Raw genomic sequence first — 24369 nt, forward strand, 5'->3', positions numbered from 1 at the left:
AATACCATGGTATTATGGTTTTTAGTGGCCCCATGGGGCCACTAAAAATTGTTAAATAAAAAAAAATAACAAAAAACTAAAAACCAACTTCAATACACAAACACTGAAAATTAAAAAATAATTTAATTTATTACCGAATATATTATATTGTATACAAAAGTTAATATAGTTCCATAATAATATTTTTTGGGGTCGGTGCCAATGAGGTGCCACTGTAGAGTCTCATTGGCACCGACCCCAAAAAATATTACGGAATTATTTTAGTGTTTGTGTAGGTATTGAAGTCGGTTTTTATTTTTTTTGTAAAAAAAATTTATTCGTCGTTCTCCAGGTCGAATGGCATCAGACACACCAGTTCATCATTACCAGACGCGAGCAACAGAACAAGTTCCATCATGTCCAACCAGTCAGCCGGTTCCTCACTCACGGAGTACTTCTCTGATGAAGACTACGATGAAGATGATGAGATTGACGGTAAACAACCTCATGAGCCTCAATAGCTCAACCGGTAAAGGAGTGGACTGAAAACCGAAAGGTCGACGGTTCAAACCCCACCCGTTGCACTATTGTCGTACCTACTCCTAGCACAAGCCTGACGCTTTGTTGGAGAGGAAAGAGGAATATTAGTCATTTAACATGGCTAATATTCTTTTTAAAAAAAACCCTTCTTTGTCCTAATTCTATAATTATTGCTGACCAGCTGATGGCCGCGACTTCGTCCACGTGGAGTTAGGTTTTATAAAAATCCCGTGGGAACTCTTTGATTTTCCGGGATAAAAAGCAGCCTATGTAACTCTCCAGGTCTCTATCTATACCCATGCAAAAATCACGTCAATCCGTTGCACCGTTGCGACGTGATTGAAGGACAAACCAATAAACCAACAAACCAACAAAGCAGCAAACCAACAAACCAATAAACCAACAAAGTACAAACCAACAAACAAACACACTTTCGCATTTATAAATTTAGGGTACTGATTTGAAAGGGTAAGTAAGTACAAGCGCAAGACGTATATAATAGACTAGCTTATGCTCGCGACTTTGTCCGCGTGGACTACATAAATTTCAAACCCCTATTTCACCCCCTCAGGGGTTGAATTTTCAAAAATCCTTTCTTAGCGGATGCCTACGTCATAATAGCTATATGCATGCTAAATTTCAGCCCGATCCGTCCAGTAGTTTGAGCTGTGCGTTGATAGATCAGTCAGTCAGTCAGTCAGTCACCTTTTCCTTTTTAACCGACTTCAAAAAAGGAGGAGGTTCTCAATTCGTCGGAATCTTTTTTTATATATTTAGATAAACTGTATTTCTTTATCTCCCTTTTAGAAAAAGAACTCCACAAAATTCTCAACTCATTAGAAGAGAAGGCTGGCCGGACGTCCCTTTCCCTCTACCAGAGTTTCCGCAGGAGTGAGGGAGAGAGCGAAGCGGCGAGTGCCATGAAACACGCAACCACCAGGAAAAGGAGCAATCAGATCGCGAGGGAACTTAGCGATATGGTTACTTATGTGCAGGTTGGTATTTATTAAAGTATTTTTTTTTTTATTCAGATACAAGTTAGCCCTTGACTGCAATCTCACCTGGTGGTAAGTGACGATGCAGTCTAAGATGGAAGCGGGCTAACCTGGAAGGGGTATGGCAGTTTTTAATAAACCCATACCCCTTTGGTTTCTACACGGCATCGTACTGGAACGCTAAAACGATAACTGTGTACTAGCAAGAAAAATAGAAATCTTATGGAATACAGTTATAAATAAATAAATAAATAAATAAATAATCTTTATTTCCTCAGACATCAAAGGCCCACAATATTATGTTAGTAACCATCTTAACCTATGTTAGTAACTATATTATAATATAATGTATGTTAGTAAGGGACTTATTCTATGTTAGTTAATATAATTAATATACTTATTAACTAATGCAGACATCCAGTGCGCTTTGAGAGCGCTGTTCTGTCTGTCTGCTATCACCTTCAGGATAATGTTGGGATTGCGAAGAAGCCGTCTACACAGTTATCCGCAAACATACCGGACGCGCTACAGTACCGAGGCAGTCCCAACCATATTCTGAAGATGTTATTATACTGGACTCGGAGAGTTATAAATACAGATTATGTACAAGAAAATCGGCCCCAATTGTTTTTTTTTTTACTAATTTTTAAAGTGGCAAACACCCCTTTACCTAGAATAAAATAAAAATAAAAATAAATTCGAAAACGATACATTTTTGCATAAGCACTTTAGGGGTCGTTTGATAGCTAATGTCCTGTCTATAACCATTTAACGGAATCGTGTCCTATTTTCCAGTAACCCTGTATATTTAGATCACAGATGAGTGAATTTAGATAAATAGATTTATTCAACTTATTATTATTATTATTTATTTATTATTTAATTAGAACGGCCATAAAGCCAATTACACTAATTAAACTACGAGTACAAACTAACATAAACATACTTACAAAAATTGTTAAAATTATAAATTTTAAAAAGCAAAATTATAAATTTTCACAAAAGTGCAAGATCTGACCCGTGAGGTCAGCCCATTTGTCAGCAAATATGTCACAGCGAGGGGACTCCTTCAGCAGTGCGTTGAGCGCAGCCAAAGTGCGCGGTATGGGTGATCTGGAGCGCGCTAACGTGCGACTAAACGGACTTACGAAAAATTTGGAGCGGTAACTTATGAAGCCACATAGCCTGTAAATTTAATTGCTGATTCCGCTCATAATTTTATTCCAGGCGATAAAGTTCCGTGGCCTGAACCCCATCTCGCCGAGAAGTTCCATCAAGCACACAAGCAACGCCGTCAAAGACAACACCAGCGCCGCCGCGTGCAGCAGCTTTGAATCTTCCGAGAGCAGTGATAGCACTGGAGATAGAACGGTAAGATTTGCGGGAGACGAACGCACACATATATTTTATTTTTTATTTTATTTTATTTTATTTAACAGGAAAACTTACAGCTAATATGAAAAAATGAATAGGTAAAAACAGAAGAAGATTAAAGCTAATGACAAGTTTTCACAGATAGAATAGAATATACTTTACATTACTTATAAAATAATAGAAAGCCTGGAGCACCGCAGAGACGTTAGCTCTCTATGCGTGTTCTATCGCCCGTATAATGGGGAGTGCTCTGAAGAGCTTTTTGACCTAATTCCACCCTCATTTTCTACAACCGCACCGCGCGCCACCGTAAGGAATTTCACCCTCACCATCTGGGTGTCTGGTGCACTTCGACCGTCCGCTGCGCCAGATCCTTCTTTCCACGCACGTGCAAACTGTGGAACCAACTCCCATCGGCGGTGTTCCCACTAGATTATAACATGGGGTTATTCAAGGGGCGGACCAACAAATTCCTAAAAGGCCGGCAACGCATCGGCGGTTCCTCTGGTGCTGCAAATGTTCATGGGCGGCGGTAATCACTTAACATCAGGTGACTCGCCTGCTCGTTTGCTCGCTATCTCTATTTAAAAAAAAACTCTAGAAGGTCTAAAGCGTCATTGCCCAGCTTATCGCTTATACGTTTCTCCAAGATCTTTTTTTAAATTCAGGTACAAGTTAGCCCTTGACTGCAATCTCACCTGGTGGTAAGTGATGATGCAGTCTAAGATGGAAGCGGGCTAACTTGGAAGGGGTACGGCAGGTGTTTTTTTTGGATTTCTGCGATTTGTTTATGTTTAGCAAACTAAGGAAAAACAGACTTATGAGTAGGTATATATCTTTCTCACATTTTAGCTTAGTTCTGACCTCATAGGAAGTTTTACTTTAAAAAAACCGGCCATATGCGACTCAGGCTCGCACAACGAGGGTTCCGTGCAACAGTCGTATTTTTTCGACATTTTGCACGATAATTCAAAAACTATGATGCATAAAAATAAATAAAAATCTGTTTTAGAATGCACAAGTGAAGACCTTTCATATGATACCCCACTTGATATAGTTATCTTACTTCGAAAATTGAAAATACTAATTATAAGTTTACGACCACAATTTAATTTTTTTTGTGTAATGTAACCACAAATTCACGGTTTTCAGATTTTTCCCCTAATGCCAGCTATAAGACCTACCTACCTACCAAATTTCATGATTCTAGGTCAACGGGAAGTACCCTGTAGGTTTCTTGACAGACAGACGGACAGACAGACAGACAGACAACAAAGTGATCAGAGCCTCAATAGCTCAACGGGTAAAGGAGTGGACTGAAAACCGAAAGGTCGACGGTTCAAACCCCGCCCGTTGCACTATTGTCGTACCTACTCCTAGCACAAGCTTGACGCTTAGTTGGAGAGGAAAGGGGAATATTAGTCATTTAACATGGCTAATATTCTTTTAAAAAAAAAAAAAAATAAGGGTTCCGTTTTTCCTTTTGAGGTACGGAACCCTAAAAGTTGATATTTCCATCTACCCTCTTTGTAGCAACTAGCGCTAGGTGGTCAACACTCTCGAGCCCGGTGCCTCAACACTCCCGCAGCGCAACACCCCTGCTATAGGTGCTCGTCAGTCAACGAGGCGATCGCCAAGAAGATCTGCAGGAAACACCCCCTTGCTCTCATTGCGCATACCGAAACACAGCTCGTCAGGACTTATCCCGCCGGGTAAGTGACAGAGATTCGTAAATTTCTATCTACCCTCTTTGTAGTGTACGGGATCATCTTCCTCTAAGCGGGTGTTGTACTGTAGGGCGATTGTCTAAAACCTGCATCAATCATTATTACAATCTCAATTGTTCTGATTGGCTGAATTTGTGCGATTCTTGTTGCAACAATGCATTGTGGCCAATAGTGAGCGAGCATTAACCAATCACAGATGATTGCGATCGTGACATTGTAGCTATCAAACAACCGCGGTAGGGCCACTGGTCTAATAAATGTATTTTTTTTATTCTGATACATGTTAGTCCTTGACTGCAATCTCACCTGGCGGTAAGCGATGATGCATACTAAGATGTAAGCGGGCTAACCTGGAAGCAGTATCTTGCATGGAACTTGTTAAAGTCTTCCGTTGACACTTCGTTGGCGCGATTCAGGCCTCGTAGTGAGTGATGGAAGATACCTGTGGCGCCATCTAGTTTGTTGCTTTCTTCACAATTGCGAAGCGCGTGATTGCTAATTATAATCCTTTCGTATGTTATTTATAAGAATATAATTATAGTTTTAAGCTGTAGCGGGCTGTAGTGTAGGTTACAGACTAAAGACACACAGACACACGCAAATGCACACATCAGGATGTGCAACTGTTATAAATTGTTAAAGAAACCCATAATACGCGGCAGAAAATAATGTACATCGACCTTTAGAAGGAGATAGTGGATTTGTAGAGCATTGTCTCTATCGTTGAGACCGACAAAACTTCACATAGGTATGAGTGTCAGAGACAACGCTCTACAAAGCTGAATTAATGTCATTCTAATGGCCGATGTACAGTACACGGCAGAAAGTAATGTAGGTACATCTGCCTTTAGAATGACATTTCGGCTTTGTAGAGCGTCGTCTCTGTTACTATATGACGTTTTGTCGGTCTCAACGACAAGGACAACGTTCTACAAATCTGCTATCTCCTCCTAAAGGTCGATTACCTGTCGCGTACTGTACCTACGTGTTGAATTAGGAGGTCGCGATCACCTTTTCGACGTCAAACCAATATATTGTTTGTTACAGCCTAAGAATAGACTCATCGAACTTCGACCCCGTGACCTTCTGGTCGTGCGGAGTCCAACTAGTGGCACTGAACTATCAAACTGAAGATGCAGCGATGGCAGTCAACGCGGCGATGTGCGAGAGCAACGGCTGCTTAGGCTACGCGCGCAAACCACGCGTCATGTGGGACCCTGCCCATATCGCTTACAGGAGGTGACTATAAAATTATAATGAGTGACCGAATGAGCAAGTGAATGATTCAATGAATGAATGGGTAAATACATGACTGCGTAATACTCGAGATTTTCAAAATTGTTACACGATAAAACTGCTATTTGACGCTTTGGTTCGTGCCAAGCTAGAAACCAGCGCTTGTATTTGGAATCCATATGAAAGCACTTACACCTTGCTACTTGAAAAGGTTCAAAAAGCCTTTCTAAGGTATTTATATAAAAAATTGCACGGGTATTACCCATTTATGTATCCCACAAAATTTCTCCAAGGGCACTTGGGTTTCCACTCGCTCAAAACCCGAAGAGACTGCGACCAAATTGGTACAATTTGCAAGATTCTTAGGGGTGTGATTGACTGCTCTGAACTACACAACAAGCTCTGCTGCGTTTATGCACTCTCTAATTACAGCTATCTCCGCCACCGCTCCAAATTTTTCGTAAGTCCGTTTAGTCGCACGGTAGCGCGCTCCAGTCAGTGGTCACCCATACCGCGCACTTTGGCTGCGCTCAACGCGCTGCTGAAGGAGTCCCCTCGCTGTGACATATTTGCTGACAAATGGGCTGACCTCATGGGTCAGATTTTGCTCTTTTGTGAAAATTTATAATTTTGCTTTTTAAAATTTATAATTTTAACAATTTTTGTATGTATGTTTATGTTAGTTTGTACTCGTAGTTTAATTAGTGTAATTGGCTTTATGGCCGTTCTTATTAAATAATAAATAAATAAACAATAATAATAAATAATGACTGGTAAAATGAATGAATGGATGAAAGAATGAGTGAATAAATAAATGAATGACGAACGATTAGCTGAATTGATGAATGTGACTGAAAAATGTTTTTTTTGCGAGAGCAAAGGCTGTCTAGGCAAGTTTCGCAGATCGCTTAGGTACAGGAGGTGAATAATTGAATGAATTACTGAATGAATGACTGATAGAATCAAAGGTTAACTGATATAATATTGTATGCAAAGGCAACGACTGTAGAGGCCACTGACTGAGGATGCAGGATGGCTCGCAAGTATTTTTAACCGACTTCCAAAAAGGAGATGGTTCTCAGTTCGGCCCATTTTTTTTTATGTATGTACATCGTTAAGGCTGCCTTTGCATGCTACAGCTATTAGATTAGTATCCTTGTATAGAATAGAATAGAATAGATTTTTATTCAAATAAACTTTAACAAGTGCTTTTGAATCGTCAACTAGTTTAATTTACCACTGGTTTGGAATGCCGTTCCGAATATACCATCAGCTTGAAACTTCAGTCTAGGGCTGACGTCACTAAAATGGCGGCCACGCGCATTAGCAATTTGCGGGACTTATACTTACTTTGGGTTTTTTTTTTTTTTTAATTCAGATACAAGTTAGCCCTTGACTGCAATCTCACCTGGTGGTAAGTGATGATGCAGTCTAAGATGATAGCGGGCTAACCTGGAAGGGATATGGCAGTTTTTTTTTTATTAAACCCGTACGTACCCCTTTGGTTTCTACACGGCATCGTACCGGAACGCCAAATCGCTTGGCGGCACGGCTTTGCCGGTAGGGTGGTAACTAGCCACAGCCAAAGCCTCCTACCAGACCAGGTTTCTTCCTTTTTTAAGGTTCAACCCAATGGACAAGGAATTCGACGGCATACACGCTGCCCATTTGACATTAGCTGTCATTTCCGGTCAGTACGTCGCAGAGAATGTCTACTCGTTCTACAATGCGTACGTGGAGGTGGAAATATTGGGAGTACCCGCAGACTGCAAGAAAATCAAGACTAGAGTCGCTAGGCGAAACGCTTTGAACCCTATATGGAACGAAACTTTTACTTTTAAGGTTAGTCTTAGTCATCATCATCATCATGATCAACCCATCGCCGGCTCACTACAGTGCACAGGTCTCCTCTCAGAGTGAGAAGGGTTTTGGCCGTTGTCTACCACGCTGGCCATGTGCGGATCGGTAGACTTCACACACCTTGAGAACATTATGGAAAACTCTCAGGCATACAGGTTTCCTCACGATGTTTTCCTTCATCGTTAAAGCAAGTGATATTTAATTTCTTAAAACCTACATAGCTCCGAAAAGTTAGTGGCCGGGATAGAACTTTTGACCTCCCGAATAAGAGGCGTACATCTTAACGAATAGCCTATCACGGCTCTAATATATCTAACTAGTTTATGCTCGCGACTTTGCCCGCGTGGACTATATACATTTCAAGCCCCTATTTCAGTCCCTTAGGGGTTGAATTTTCAAAAATCCTTTCTTAGCGGATGCCTACGTCATAATAGCTATCTGCATGCCAAATTTCAGCCCGATCCGTCCAGTAGTTTGAACTGTGCGTTGATAGATCAGTCAGTCAGTCAGTCAACTTTTCCTTTTATATATTTTGACTAGCTTATGCTCGCGACTTCGTCCGCGCGGACTACAAAATTTCAAACCCCATTTCACCCCCTTAGGGGTTGAATTTTCCAAAATCCTTTCTTAGCGGACGCCTACGTCATAATAGCTATCTGCATGCCAAATTTCAGCCCGATCCGTCCAGTAGTTTGAGCTGTGCGTTGATAGATCAGTCAGTCAGTCAGTCAACTTTTCCTTTTATATATTTTGACTAGCTTATGCTCGCGACTTCGTCCGCGCGGACTACAAAATTTCAAACCCCATTTCACCCCCTTAGGGGTTGAATTTTCCAAAATCCTTTCTTAGCGGACGCCTACGTCATAATAGCTATCTGCATGCCAAATTTCAGCCCGATCCGTCCAGTAGTTTGAGCTGTGCGTTGATAGATCAGTCAGTCAGCCAGTCAACTTTTCCTTTTATATATTTTGATGATGTTTAAATCAACCAGAAAAGTAGCTAAATCCCTGCAAATTTTTCAGGTAAATTTTCCCGAGCTGGCGCTCGTTCGTTTCGAAGTGTATGATGCGGATACGAACTATATGCTGTCACAGAGAGTCATACCGCTGCAGTGCTTGAGGCCTGGATACCGACACGTCAGACTGAGGTGAGGAAACATTTGATGAAAAAAAAAAAAAAAAAAAAAAAAATCTTACTCAGAACTAGAACTTATCGCATTCTTGACTCCTATCCGCGTTATCGACCGAAAAAAAAAACACCAACATTACTCAAATAATGATGATGAATAAGAAAAGGTGAAAAAAACCGGCCAAGTGCGAGTCGGACTCGCGCAACGTGGGTTCCGTACTATAGCCGTATTTTTCCGACATTTTGCACGATAACTCAAAAACTATGATGCATAATAATAAATAAAAATCTGTTTTAGAATGCACAGGTGAAGACCTTTCATATGATACCCCACTTGATATAGTCACTCACTTCGAAAGTTGAAAATACTAATTATCAGTTCATGACCACAATTTATTTTTTTTTGTGCGATCCAACCCTAAATTCACGGTTTTCAGATTTTTCCCCAAATTTCAGCTATAAGATCTACCTACCTGCCAAATTTCATAATTCTAGGTCAACGGGAAGTACCCTGTAGGTTTCTTGACTGACTGACAGACAGACAGATAAACAGGCAGACAACAAAGTGATCGTATAAGGGTTCCGTTTTTCCTTTTGAGGTACAGAATCCTAAAAATCTCGAAAAATTTCAGATCACCAACCAACCAGCCACTAAACATGGCATCTCTTCTAATATTCTCCCGCTGTACTGAAGAGTTAGCTGGTGAGAGTTGCAGAGCAGATGCCGAGCCAGGGTCGCCCACGCAGCGGCGCAAGATCCACTTCCTGGTGGTGCACGCCGTGGTGCTGAGCGAGCCTTACTCCATACTGAAGGTCACGAGGGACACCACCACCAATGAGGTGAGCATTCACTCACTCACTCCTTCACTCACTCACTCACTCGTACAACCTCTCACTCACTCGTACAACCACTCACTCACTCGTTAAATCGAGAAGTTATCCGGTGAGAGATGCAGAGTTTACTCCATACTGAAGGTCACGTGGGACACCACCACCAATGAGGTGAGCATTCACTCACTCACTCCTTCACTCACTCACTCACTTACTCGTACAACCACTCACTCACTCGTTAAATCGAGAAGTTATCCGGTGAGAGATGCAGAGTTTACTCCATACTGAAGGTCACGTGGGACACCACCACCAATGAGGTGAGCATTCACTCACTCACTCCTTCACTCACTCACTCACTCACTCGTACAACCACTCACTCACTCGTTAAATCGAGAAGTTATCCGGTGAGAGATGCAGAGTTTACTCCATACTGAAGGTCACGTGGGACACCACCACCAATGAGGTGAGCATTCACTCACTCACTCCTTCACTCACTCACTCACTCACTCGTACAATCTCTCACTCACTCGTACAACCACTCACTCACTCGTTAAATCGAGAAGTTATCCGGTGAGAGATGCAGAGTTTACTCCATACTGAAGGTCACGTGGGACACTACCACCAATGAGGTGAGCATTCACTCACTCACTCCTTCACTCACTCACTCACTCGTACAACCACTCACTCACTCACTCGTACAACCACTCACTCACTCGTTAAATCGAGAAGTTATCCGGTGAGAGATGCAGAGTTTACTCCATACTGAAGGTCACGTGGGACACCACCACCAATGAGGTGAGCATTCACTCACTCACTCCTTCACTCACTCACTCACTCGTACAACCTCTCACTCACTCGTACAACCACTCACTCACTCGTTAAATCGAGAAGTTATCCGGTGAGAGATGCAGAGTTTACTCCATACTGAAGGTCACGTGGGACACTACCACCAATGAGGTGAGCATTCACTCACTCACTCCTTCACTCACTCACTCACTCGTACAACCTCTCACTCACTCACTCGTACATCCACTCACTCACTCGTACAATCTCTCACTCACTCACTCACTCGTACAACCACTCACTCACTCGTTAAATCGAGAAGTTATCCGGTGAGAGATGCAGAGTTTACTCCATACTGAAGGTCACGTGGGACACTACCACCAATGAGGTGAGCATTCACTCACTCACTCCTTCACTCACTCACTCACTCGTACAACCACTCACTCACTCACTCGTACAACCACTCACTCACTCGTTAAATCGAGAAGTTATCCGGTGAGAGATGCAGAGTTTACTCCATACTGAAGGTCACGTGGGACACCACCACCAATGAGGTGAGCATTCACTCACTCACTCCTTCACTCACTCACTCACTCGTACAACCACTCACTCACTCACTCGTACAACCACTCACTCACTCGTTAAATCGAGAAGTTATCCGGTGAGAGATGCAGAGTTTACTCCATACTGAAGGTCACGTGGGACACTACCACCAATGAGGTGAGCATTCACTCACTCACTCCTTCACTCACTCACTCACTCGTACAACCACTCACTCACTCACTCGTACAACCACTCACTCACTCGTTAAATCGAGAAGTTATCCGGTGAGAGATGCAGAGTTTACTCCATACTGAAGGTCACGTGGGACACCACCACCAATGAGGTGAGCATTCACTCACTCACTCCTTCACTCACTCACTCACTCGTACAACCTCTCACTCACTCGTACAACCACTCACTCACTCGTTAAATCGAGAAGTTATCCGGTGAGAGATGCAGAGTTTACTCCATACTGAAGGTCACGTGGGACACTACCACCAATGAGGTGAGCATTCACTCACTCACTCCTTCACTCACTCACTCACTCGTACAACCTCTCACTCACTCACTCGTACATCCACTCACTCACTCGTACAATCTCTCACTCACTCACTCACTCGTACAACCACTCACTCACTCGTTAAATCGAGAAGTTATCCGGTGAGAGATGCAGAGTTTACTCCATACTGAAGGTCACGTGGGACACTACCACCAATGAGGTGAGCATTCACTCACTCACTCCTTCACTCACTCACTCACTCGTACAACCACTCACTCACTCACTCGTACAACCACTCACTCACTCGTTAAATCGAGAAGTTATCCGGTGAGAGATGCAGAGTTTACTCCATACTGAAGGTCACGTGGGACACCACCACCAATGAGGTGAGCATTCACTCACTCACTCCTTCACTCACTCACTCACTCGTACAACCTCTCACTCACTCGTACAACCACTCACTCACTCGTTAAATCGAGAAGTTATCCGGTGAGAGATGCAGAGTTTACTCCATACTGAAGGTCACGTGGGACACTACCACCAATGAGGTGAGCATTCACTCACTCACTCCTTCACTCACTCACTCACTCGTACAACCTCTCACTCACTCGTACAACCACTCACTCACTCGTTAAATCGAGAAGTTATCCGGTGAGAGATGCAGAGTTTACTCCATACTGAAGGTCACGTGGGACACTACCACCAATGAGGTGAGCATTCACTCACTCACTCCTTCACTCACTCACTCACTCGTAAAACCTCTCACTCACTCACTCGTACATCCACTCACTCACTCGTACAATCTCTCACTCACTCACTCACTCGTACAATCTCTCACTCACTCGTACAACCACTCACTCACTCGTTAAATCGAGAAGTTATCCGGTGAGAGATGCAGAGTTTACTCCATACTGAAGGTCACGAGGGACACCACCACCAATGAGCTCTCATTCCCTCACTCGTTCACTCATTCACTCACCCGTTCACTTATTCACTCACTCGTTCAATCGAGCGTTAACCTGCACCACCCTACACTACCCACCATTTCGTAACACCTCAAAGTGGAGAAAAATAAAATCTCAAAAAGTGATACCTATTTTGACACTCAAAAGATAATTATCAAATTCAGCCCCAGCCCCCAAAGAGTCTTATGTATAAACTAGTTTATTCCTGCGACTTGGTCCGAGTGGACTACACAAATTCAAACCCCTTTAGGGGTTGAATTTTCAAAATTCCTTTCCTATGTTTATGTCATAATAGCTATCTGCATGCCAAATTTCAGCCCGATCCGTCCAGTAGTTAAAGCTATGTGCGTTGACATATCAGTCAGTCAGTCAGCTTTTCATTTTATTTCTCGCTCCAGCAAAGCACGAGGCTGCAATTGCTTGTACAGTATGGTATAATAATATTGTAAATTGATCTCTTGAAAAGAGCAACCGCCGAGTTTCTTGCTGGTTCTTCTCAGTAGGAAAGGCATTCCGAACCAGTGGTAGATGCGTCTGACGATTCAAAAATACTTGTAAAAGCTTAATTGAATAAAAAATATTTTTATTTATTTAAGAAAATCTTGGGTTTTACTTAAAATCTAGGATTTAGCGTGATTCAAGGTTTTCAGATTACTATCAACATTATACTATACCTTTGTTTCAGGCAATAGCCCAATGCCTAACAAAAGCCGGAGTCTGCAAATCCTCGAGAGGGAACTACGTCCTGGTGGAGGAGGTTCCCTCCCGAGCGCCAACACAGCGGGTGCTGGCTCCTCACGAGAGGGTGCTGAAGGCTGCCACCTCAAGACCTGGAGCCAGATTGCTGCTGAAGAGGATAGGTGATGACCCCAGCAGTAGAGCCTGGTTGACGAGTATCAGGTAAGACCACTCCAAGTAATCACCGAATAAAGTCAAAGTCAAAGTCAAATGATTTATTCAAAATCCATACTTATCCATACTATCTATACTAATCTAAATATATAAAAGGAAAAGTTGACTGACTGACTGATCTATCAACGCACAGCTCAAACTACTGGATCGGGCTGAAATTTGGCATGCAGATAGCTATTATGACGTAGGTATCCGTTAAGCAAGGATTTTTTAAAATTCAACCCCTAAAGGGGTCAAATAGGGATTTGAAATTTGTGTAGTCCACGCGGACGAAGTCGTGAGCATAAGCTAGTCCATACTAATATTATAAATGCGAAAGTGTGTCCGTCTGTCTGTCTGCCTGTCTGCTAGCTTTTCACGGCCCATCCGATTAACCGATTCTGATGAAATTCGGTACAGAGATAGCTTGCATCTCGGGGATGGACATAGGCTACATATTTTGATCCCGGAAAATTAAAGAGTTCCCACGGGATTTTTAAAAACCTAAATCTACGTGCACGAAGTCTCTCACTCTTTTTGATAAGTAGTCAGATGTTTTTTTCTTATACAATAAAACTTAAAGCTAGCCTTATCTAATTACTATATAAATCATGACCGCGTGGAATGGTGCCAAGAATACTGGCTGCATTTCCGCGCTGGACAGCCAGGCTGATCCGTTGCGCAAAAAATGAGCCAGCCCTTCTGTCACCAGATGAGGCTATTAATCGCGGTGAAATGTCTCGTAAAAAATTTTTAGCACTAAGACTCCATGGCCCCAGGGTCTCCACGGCAAACGGCACAAAAATGTAACTCTCTATAAGAGAGGCATACTTGCGCCGCTTGCCGTTTTCAGCTGTTCCTGCTGCGGCTCCCGGTCTTGATGCTGTCTCCCTGATATGACACGGGGCCAATGTGTCAACGCAAGTTGCGTCCCACATTAGCGCCCGTCCTCGTTCCCAGGGAACCAGAGTCAATCCATCAGGTCTCTTGCCATCATCCCGACTAATCCCTGCCGGCTCAATGAGCGCAGGAATATTTATGGTGGCAAGAGCTCTTTTAATTGTATCGTCAGATGTTGGAGTTGAAAGATATTATGGTGGTGATAATCATTACGCAAACTTAAAACTAAAGCTACGATGGTAAATAATTTTAAATACATTATCAAAAATTGCGGACCGGAAGGAATCGAACCCGCGTCTCCTGGGATCGTGTCCGACGCTCTGGCCACTAAGCTATGCTCGCTTGCTGCCAGTGGCTGTCAGTGTTAGTACTGAGTGAACATACATATCAGAAAGAAAGAAAGAAAGAAAGAAAGAAAGAAAGAAAAACGTTTATTTTGTAAGGCTGTGCCGCACATTACCAGCTAGACGACTTTGACGACCTCCCTGGCGCAGTGGTGAGCGCTGTGGTCTTAATAGTGGGAGGTCCCGGGTTCGGCTCCTGGCAGGGGTTTGGAATTTTATAATTTCTAAATTTCTGGTCTGGTCTGGTGGGAGGCTTCGGCCGTGGCTAGTTACCACCCTACCGGCAAAGCCGTGCCGCCAAGCGATTTAGCGTTCCGGTACGATGCCGTGTAGAAACCAAAGGGGTATGGGTTTAATAAAAACTGCCATACCCCTTCCAGGTTAGCCCGCTATCATCTTAGACTGCATCATCACTTACCACCAGGTGAGATTGCAGTCAAGGGCTAACTTGTATCTGAATTAAAAAAAAAAAAAAAAAAAAAAGACCTGGTTAGGTTATACCGGCGCCTCTAATACACAAATTTCGTCTTCTTTTCTTCTTAAAATGCCGTCTCCTATCGGAGGTTGGCAATCATTAGGGCTATCTGCACCTTGGACACTGCGCTGCTCGGAAAAGAGATCGGGTACTCTTCCCGTATCATTGGCGTAAATTCTTTAGCTACGATGTTCTTCTACGGGTGGTCTTCTGTCGGACAAGATACTTTGCGATCGTAATCTCAGCTTGCCATAACGCATAAGACTCGCACGTTTTTTTTTTTTTAAAGAATATTAGCCATATTAAATGACTAATATTCCCCTTTCCTCTCCAATTAAGCGTCAGGCTTGTGCTAGGAGTAGGTACGACAAATAGTGCAACGGGCGGGATTTGAACCGTCGACCTTTCGGTTTTCAGTCCACTCCTATACCGGTTGAGCTATTGAGGCTCATGAGGTTGTTTACCGTCCGTTTTTTTGTATGGTGTGAAAACCTGGACACTTACGGATACCTTGTGTAAATAGTTAAAGCTTTTGAAATGTGGGTATCCATAAGAATGTTGAGAATCTCTTGGGTACTGCGTGTCAAAAATGCAACTGTACTACTAGAAAGAAAGAAAGAAAGACGTTTATTTTTTAAGGCTGTACCACACATTACCAGCTAGACCTGGTTAGGTCATACCGGCGCCTCTAATACTTGAGTACTAAGCAAAGATCTTGAAATCCTGAACACCACAAAAGTGCGGAAGTTGGAGTACTTCGGCCACATTATGAGAAATAGCAAATACGATCTCCTTCAGCTCATTATTCAGGGGAAAATAGCCGGTAGAAGACCACCCAGCCGAAGAAAAAGATCACTAGGACCTGATAATAAGTACCTAGTTCCAAAAATTCTATTCATCCCATAGATCAGCCTCAACAGACAGATCTCGGGACTACTCAGTGCCTTCAGATGAAGACTCCAGCACCCAGGAGGAGCCGAGGAAACCTCCGGATAGCTTCCTTGTCTGTGTCCACAATGTTTGCCACGAAATCCCTTACGCCATTTTGAAGGTGAGCAATATTTTTCGAAATATCATATTCTCTCATATAATCTCTATAATATAAAAATGAATTACTAAATGTGTTGCTGATCGCAAATCTCGAGACCAGCTGAACCGATTTCGCTAATTCTTTTTTTATAATATTCCTTGAAGTACGAGGATGGTTCTTACGGAGAGAAAAATTTGAAAAAATTCCTGAAAAACAATCGACTGTTAGGCGGTACGAAGTTCGCCGGGGCAGTTACCAGTTAGTAATATAAAAATGGAAAAGCGGACTGACTGACTGATCTATCAACGCACAGCTCATACCACTGGACGGATCGAGCTGAAATTTGGCATGCAGATAGGCATCCGCTAAGAAAGGATTTTAATAAACGAAGTAGCGGGTATTATGATAAAGACCTTGATAGACCAATTATTTTCAAAACGAAATTGAAGCTATTTTATTTATCCTCCATTTGATGTGTTTATTTATTTATTTTTACTTTTTATTCCACTTATCTGTCGTCTATTCCTCTCTTATTTACTGTTGTATTTTTATTTATATATATACGTACGTATATTAAATGCGTATTTACTTTATTTAATTAGTACACCCCTTCCACTTTCTTTAATTTTTATAATTCCGCATAGGTAAGGCATTCCGAACCAGTGGTAGATGCATCCGACTATTCGAAAGTACTTGTAAAAGTTTATTTGAATAAAAAAGATTTTTATTTTATTTTTATTATTTAATATCCTCTACCCTAATATCGCTATTTTAGCGATAAGGCCGCCTATTGTATTTGCAAACATCTTTGTTATATTTCAATTGTTTTGGTTTTGGTGTACAAAGCATATTTTATTTTTACTTACCTTGGGGCCTTACTTCTGGATTCTGGACATTTACAGTATTCTTTCATACATTTATTGTTTAACTAATCATGAACATGTCCTTATTTACAGGTGCCACTCACTGCGACAGCTTCTTACGTGATCTACCAAGCGTTGACCAAAGCTAGATGCCAAGACGACCCCAAACGGTAAGGACTTAAGAGTTCACTTCAGCAACTTTTCTAAGCCATCATCTTTGGTACAGGTAGATAGAGTAAACTGAAGCAGACTATTTTTTTGTTTACTTACCTACTTAATTTTTTTATAGCCTCGATAGCACAACCGTTAAAGGAGCGGACTGAAATCCGAAAGTTCACCGGTTCAAATTCAGTTCAAAAACCCACCCTTTGCACTATCGTCGTATCTTACCTACTCCTAGTACAAGCTTTCTGCTTATTAAAAAAAAACTCATAGCATTTCACAAACGATATTTTGTACGGTCGCTGAATCAAATGAAATTGGTCCTTCGAGCCAGATTTTGTGAAATTTGTTTTTGTTATAGATTCGTGTAGGTAAGCGGAGGAATTCGAGTGGGATAATCTAAATATATAAAAAGGAAAAGGTGACTGACTGACTGACTGATCTATCAACGCACAGCTCAGACTACTAGACGGGTCGGGCTGAAATTTGGCATGCAGATAGCTATTATGACGTAGGCATCCGCTACGAAGGTATTTTTGAAAATTCAACTCCTAAGGGGGTGAAATAGGGGTTTGAAATTTGTGTAGTCCACGCGGACGAAGTCGCGAGCATAAGCTTTATAAATGAAATTGGCAACGTGACGTGTTGTTTTGTTCCTACGTTTTTATACACTGAAGTTAAATGCATGAAATTGGTCCTTCGAACCGGATATTTCAAGAATTGGTTTTTGTTATAGATTCGTACTAGTTGAGGAGTTGGAGTGGGGCGGCAGAGCGGGCGCCGGTCCTCAGCAAAGAGCCCTTGCTGATGACGAGGTGGTCTACGCTACTCAGGTATGTTGGAAGGAAAAGGGAAATATTAGTCACATGACTAACAAGGCTAATAGTTAAATCGGTCAAGTGTGAGTTGGACTCGCTCACGAAGTGTTCCGTACCATCGTACAAGATATCGCCATTTACATGTGATTGCAAGCCCGTCGGGGTGAACCCTTCTCATTCTGAGAGAAGACCCGTACTCAGTAGTGGCAAAGTTGACAAGATAAGATCTATTACAGTTGTTATCCATTTCATTTTTCAGGCAAGTTGGAAAACGCTGGGAAGGTTTGTTCTACAAGAAAGAGGCAGCACGGTCCCATTGCCACGACACCGGGCGTGCATAGCGCGGATACAACGCGGACTGAGCATGACTAGAGGAGCTATTGCTGGTGAGTGAAAAGTGAACGTAAAGTGAAAGGTGAAAAGTAAAAGTTTTACTTTTCTTTCACTTTGTTTACTGGTTAGTTTAAAGTAAAAGTAAAATGAATATATTATCACTTTTCTTTCACTCCGTGGACTGGTTAGTTTAAAGTAAAAGTAAAGTTCAGGCCACAACAGACGGGCAGCACAGTCCCATTGCCTCGACACCGTGCATGCATAGCACGGATGAAATGCAACGTGGACTAAGCATCACTAGAGGAGCTATTGCTGGTAAATTAAAAGTGAAAATGGAGTGAAAGTAAAGTGAAAAGTGAAACCATTTTCACTCTTTTCAGAATTTTGCAGGCTTGCTCATAGCTTGATGGCCAAAAAATGTTAATTTTAAAAGTTTCATTGATCACGCTTTTAGTTCGGAATAACCAGTCCATTATATTATTTAACTAGCAATTGCCCGCGACTTCGTACGCGTAAAATTTCTGGTTTCTAATGAGATCTGAAATTTTCCTGCTGCAAAAGGCCTCACTTACCTACTCACTCTCACCTTACGGCACGGAGCCCAGAATACCTAAATGCCAATTTTCATATCTCTAACTTCAAAAACATAGGATTTTCATATAACTTTTTAACCCCCCTTCCCCCCCCCCCCTTAGGGGGAGAATTTAGTTAGATTATTTCTTATCTGATACCTACCCCCTAGAAAGAACCTACATTTCTCAAGTAAAAATAACAATAGTTAAAACTTGCTAAAAAAACCCCTATTTTACCACCCTTAAGGGGGGAATTTCCCAAATTGACTTATACAGATTTTTATTATTTAAAGCCAATAACCTAAATGTCGATTTTCATGTCTTTAACTTCAAAACAAAGGACTTTCATACAACCTTCGACCCTCCCTTTCACTACCTTAGGGGGGGAATTTTTCAAAACCATTTCTTAGCTGACACCTACGTCCTAGAAAGCACCTACCTTCCAAATTTCAAGTTTGTAGGCTGTATAGTTCCTGAGATTTCGTGATTAGTCAGTCAGTCAGTCAGTGAGTGAATGTTATTTCTCTTTTATATAATTAGATTAAAGAAAAATCTTACTTAACTTACTTAGGTGGCCCCCTGGGCAGCATCATATCAAGTGACAACGTCGCTACAACAGAGTTCAAGACCCCTGTACAGAGTGCCTACAGCGATCCTACTCATTGCAGGTACAATTTGACTGCTATTTATGGCTATTATTAAGCCTCCGTTGTCCGTCCGTCCGTCTGTCTGTCAGTGGGCTGTATCTCGTGAACCGTAATAGGTAGAGTTAAAATTTACTATTGCCGCTATAACATCAAAATTATAGTAAAAATTTGAAATGAAAAATGAAATATTTTAAAGCGCCATCTATTGACAAGTAGCTATTGCTAAGAGTGTATCTTGCCGTTAGATGACGCTATATATTTTTTAGGGTTAGTTTCAGAAAAAATTCTACATGGCGTTGAATCTATCACTTTCAATGTGCAAGTTGGATGGCATTCGATTAATTCTAAGGCTGGAACTATATAGCGCGCTTTGACTTTGCTCAGGCTTAAGATTGAGTTAAAACGAGACAGATTTATGTGAGAAATATAGCTCTGTCATATTATTTTAACTCTGTCTTAAGTCTAAGCTAAGTCAGAGTGCGCTCTATAGATCCCACCCTGTCATCTCGACCTGTCGCGTACCCACTATTCTAGTCCAATTTTTAGGGTTCCGTACCTCAAAAGTAAAAACGGAACCGTTATAGGATCACTTTGTTGTCTGTCTGTCTGTCTGTCTGTCAAGAAACCTACAGGGTACTTCCCGTTGACCTAGAATCATGAAATTTGGCAGGTAGGTAGATCTTATAGCTGACATTTGGGGAAAAATTTGAAAACCGTGAATTTAGGGTTAGATCACACAAAAAAAATTAAATTGTGGTCATGAACTAATAATTAGTATTTTCAACTTTCGAAGTGAGTGACTATATCAAGTGGGGTATCATATGAAAGGTCTTCACCTGTACATTCTAAAACAGATTTATATTTATTTTTATGTATCATAGTTTTTGAATTATCCTGCAAAATGTCAAAAAAATACGACTGTAGTACGGAACCGTCATTGCGCGAGCCTGACTCGCACTTGGCCGCTTTTTTTTATAAAACTAGCTAATGCCCGCGACTTCGTCCGCGTGGACCACACAACAAACCTTAGGGGTTGAATTTTCAAAAATCCTTTCTTGGTGGATGCCTACGTCATATTAGCTATCTGCAATCTGCATGCCAAATTTCAGCCCGATCCGTCCAGTAGTTTGAACTGTGCGTTGATAGATCAGTCAGTCAGTCAGTCAGTCACTTTTTCGTTTTACATAATTAGATATTACTAGCTGATGCCCGCGACTTCGTCCGCGTGGAATTAGGTTTTCTAAAAATCCCGTGGGAACTCTTTGATTTTCCGGGATAAAAAGTAGCCTATGTCACTCTCCAGGTCTTTATCTATACCCATGCAAAAATCACGTCAATCCGTTGCACTGCTGCGACGTGATTGAAGGACAAACCAACAAACCAACAAACAAACACACTTTAGCATTTATATAAGGGTACGGATTTAAAAACTCTCCTTTCCAGAAGGTTGTCAACAGCTCCGCTTGGCAAGGGCATAGCGCGAGCGAAGGGTCACTCAGACAAAGACATCAGATCGTACACGCAAAGAAGAGCTGGCACGCGGGAGGTTCACTCGGAGGGAGAGGTGGGAGGGTCGTTGGGGGCGGAGGCTTTGGCGGCACAAGTGGCGCGGTTCAAGAGAGTCTCCTTACGGAAGCTGAGGGCTTGGCGATCCTGAGTGTGGGAGGTATGTAGACTCTCATAGATAGACGTCCAATGCTGGACGAAGGTCCCTTGGATAGATCTCCACAGAAGCCTGTCTTGTGCCAGCAGCATCCAGCAACTCGCTTGGGATTTTTCGTTCACTTAGGGGGAGATCTATAGAGCGCACTTTGACTTAGCTTAGACTTAATTAAAATGAGACAGAGCTATATCTCTCACATAAATCTGTCTCTTTTTAACTCAATCTTAAGTCTGAGCAAAGTCAAAGTGCGCTATATAGATCTCAACCTTAGTCCTCACTAAGGTTGAGATCTATATATTTTGATTGTTGACCCCTCGGTCTTCCAACAATTCAGGGTTGTCATTCAAGCACCTTGGAATCCCGACGTCTATAATAGAGCTACCCTTAGGTATTGGCGAGCGAAAAGGCCAAATTTGGTCGGTTTGGTTTTTAGTTATCAGATGTTAGTGACAATAACTGGTACTAATAGCTTAACAGCCTCAGGCACAGTGGAAACGTAAATGCCAAAGTCGGTCACCCATCCAATTAATGACTTGGGTCAACATTGCTTAGCGTAATAATGATATGCGTTGTCGCAAGTAGACCGTTCATCCTAGTAAAAAAATTTAAATTGAATTTTTAATTTGTTTACAGGCCTTCCGCCGGCTCAGCATGAGCTTGGCGAACCATCGAGCTTCTCTCTCTTCTGAACTAGGATCTCTATGGGACTTCTTCCGCATCGACCGCGAGCGCCGGCGCTCCGCCCCCGCCTCCGCCCCCTTCGACCACCAAATCCCACCAGTGGACACCAAAACCCCAGCGAAACTCGCCCGAGACCTACTCCAAGTTGTACACGAAACAGTTTTTTCGAAAAAGTTTGAAGAAAAACGGTGCCCTTTAGTGAAGGAAGAATCTGACTTGAGTTCCGATGATGATGATGGAACGGAACGAAGAATCGCGAATTTAATTGATTTCTTCTTCACCATTGTCAAAAGCCAAAAGGAGGAGAGAAAGGGTACCTATTTCTTTACTTTACTTTTCGTTGCAGATACCGTTACGGTACCGTTTTCGTTTTACTATACAATTTTTTCTATTTTAATAGATAACTAAATTAATAATAAAACTTTTCTTTATAGGTAGTGGAAGCTGTTTCAAGAGCGAAGCGAGCCCGGAAGATATAAATAACGCATACGTGCCAACAAAAGTTAACGCAGAGTTAGAACACAAGATGGAAACCCTCATAGAATTTCTAGCGACAGCAGGCTGTGTTGAAGACAATAAAGAAGACAAGAAGATTACTTTAATGGAGTTTTTGTTCGGGACCGAAGAAAGGAAGCTAGAGAATCCTGTCATAGAAATAAACGCGAAAGGAATAAGTCTATCTGAATCTAATGTTAATGTTAAAAACTTAACATTCATAGATGAAACACCTGGAGATGAAGGGAGCGAAACTTTAGTTGAAATGTTACTAAAATACATGGAAGATTACGGTGGTAAAGAGAAGGAAACTCCAAAATCGTCACAATCAGTAACGCAATCACTATCAGTAACGCCATCGTTATCGGAAAAATCCAAATCCGATATGACAATAAGCAAATTTGAAACTATTAGTGATATGAGCAAAACCAAATCGGATTCCACCTTAACACATACACAAGACACTGTAATAGATAGAGGAGAATTTCAGAATTCTGAAAGAAGAGTTTCAGAAACTGTTATAGATTTGAGTAATATCAAATCAGATCTTGAAGGTATTTTTGAAGAAGCCATTTTAAGAGTTTATGAATTGAATATGATGTTTGAGGATGATACAATGAGTGAGCAAGAGGATGTGGAAAACTTTAACACGTATACAAAACCTCCTCAAGTTCAGTACAGTCAACCTTACAGTGTAGAATTATCAGATATAATAGAAGAAGATGAACCAGAACCTTCTTCCACGGATAATCATATGAATCAAATCAGACAATGTGCTGAAGACTTAGTAAAATACATAGAAAATAAAGTCCAAGAACATCCATTCAATGATAGTTCAGGTCCTTCTACAGAAGAATTCAGTCGCGAATTTGATTTAAGTCCAAGTCAAAAATCAGTGAGCTTGGTAGACTTGAGAAACATACCTGATCTACCGCCGAGCATGATAAATAAACCTAAAGTTTTAAGGGTCGATAAATCTACATCGACAACTGAAACAACAGAATCGATATCTGAAATGTGTAAACGAATCGATTCCGCATGTATGACAGATGAAACACTAAGTTCTAGTTCGGAAAGAAATGAACGGGCTTTAGACAAATTGGAATCATTGACTCGATTTTTCTCTAAATCTCGATTGGAAATTATCGATGAGAGCCTTGAAGAAAATGGCGATAAAGGTCCAAAGAATTCTAAAGAAGCTAAAACACCTAAAGAGGAGGTTCGTAAAAAAGATATGATAGGGTACAAAATAGGGCAAGCGAGTTTGGATGATGTAGAGGATATATTAGATGACAATGATAGAACAGATAAAGATTTGGACAAAACTGACAATTTAGAGGAACATACTGAACATTAAAATACTATAAATAGTGCAATACACAACACACAACATTTTAACGCGCCATTTTAACTCTATTGGTCAACTTTCAAGTCAAAAGTACAGTTCAAGGCAGTGGTCCGACCGGCGGCGAGAAAACGATTAAGTGTCGGCGATTTTCTCTCTCAAGAAACGAACAATAAATGTACATTCCATGTAAACGAAAGAGATGTACATATCAAAAGTTGCTCTCTGACTGTTCACACTGCCGGCGACGACTCGCTTTAGTACTTTTGTCGCTGAGCGACGAGCTTTCAAAAATAAACTTGCTCAGCGATATTCGTTCAGCGATGCTCGCTCACTTGAACACGTGTAACGCGCGCGCAGGTTTGCACAGGACAGCGAACGCGGGCGAATGGCGCGAGTAATCGCTCGTCGCACTTGCACTCGCTTATAGCCCGGAGACAAAACTATCGAAAATACACACTCGCTTCCCGCTGATCGCCAACTCGTTTAAGTTTCTAGTTCTACTCGTTACTCGTTCATCGTCGGTGGTCGGCCCACTGCCTTAAAGTAAGGACTAAAATCGTACTTTACGTAAGTCATTTTGTACGCTTAATATTAATGAATATTTGACTATTAAATGATCAAGAGCATACTTACCTTTATACGTACAAATACAAAAGACTATTATTCAATATAATATACAAAGATGCC

The 24369-nt window shown here is 41.7% G+C and overlaps 1 protein-coding gene across 4 annotated transcripts in view; it reads left to right on the forward strand.

The window, feature by feature from the left end:
• Positions 1–21932, forward strand: part of LOC117994273 (1-phosphatidylinositol 4,5-bisphosphate phosphodiesterase epsilon-1-like) — a 166419-nt gene extending 144487 nt beyond the window's left edge. For all 4 annotated transcript variants that reach the window (XM_069507641.1, XM_069507642.1, XM_069507643.1 and 1 more), the window contains 16 exons: positions 332–474; positions 1327–1514; positions 2742–2885; positions 4422–4600; positions 5663–5854; positions 7474–7693; positions 8734–8858; positions 9472–9679; positions 13146–13360; positions 15977–16121; positions 17057–17133; positions 17862–17958; positions 18203–18329; positions 19420–19516; positions 20939–21161; positions 21792–21932. In XM_069507641.1, coding sequence (XP_069363742.1) covers positions 332–474; positions 1327–1514; positions 2742–2885; positions 4422–4600; positions 5663–5854; positions 7474–7693; positions 8734–8858; positions 9472–9679; positions 13146–13360; positions 15977–16121; positions 17057–17133; positions 17862–17958; positions 18203–18329; positions 19420–19516; positions 20939–21152 — 2371 coding nt within the window. In that variant the 3' untranslated portion in view covers positions 21153–21161; positions 21792–21932. The remainder of the gene's footprint in view (positions 1–331; positions 475–1326; positions 1515–2741; positions 2886–4421; positions 4601–5662; positions 5855–7473; positions 7694–8733; positions 8859–9471; positions 9680–13145; positions 13361–15976; positions 16122–17056; positions 17134–17861; positions 17959–18202; positions 18330–19419; positions 19517–20938; positions 21162–21791) is intronic.
• The last annotated feature ends 2437 nt before the right edge of the window (positions 21933–24369 follow it).

Source organism: Maniola hyperantus, chromosome 26, assembly GCF_902806685.2.
Source record: "Maniola hyperantus chromosome 26, iAphHyp1.2, whole genome shotgun sequence".
NCBI classification, from domain to species: Eukaryota; Metazoa; Arthropoda; class Insecta; order Lepidoptera; family Nymphalidae; genus Maniola; species Maniola hyperantus.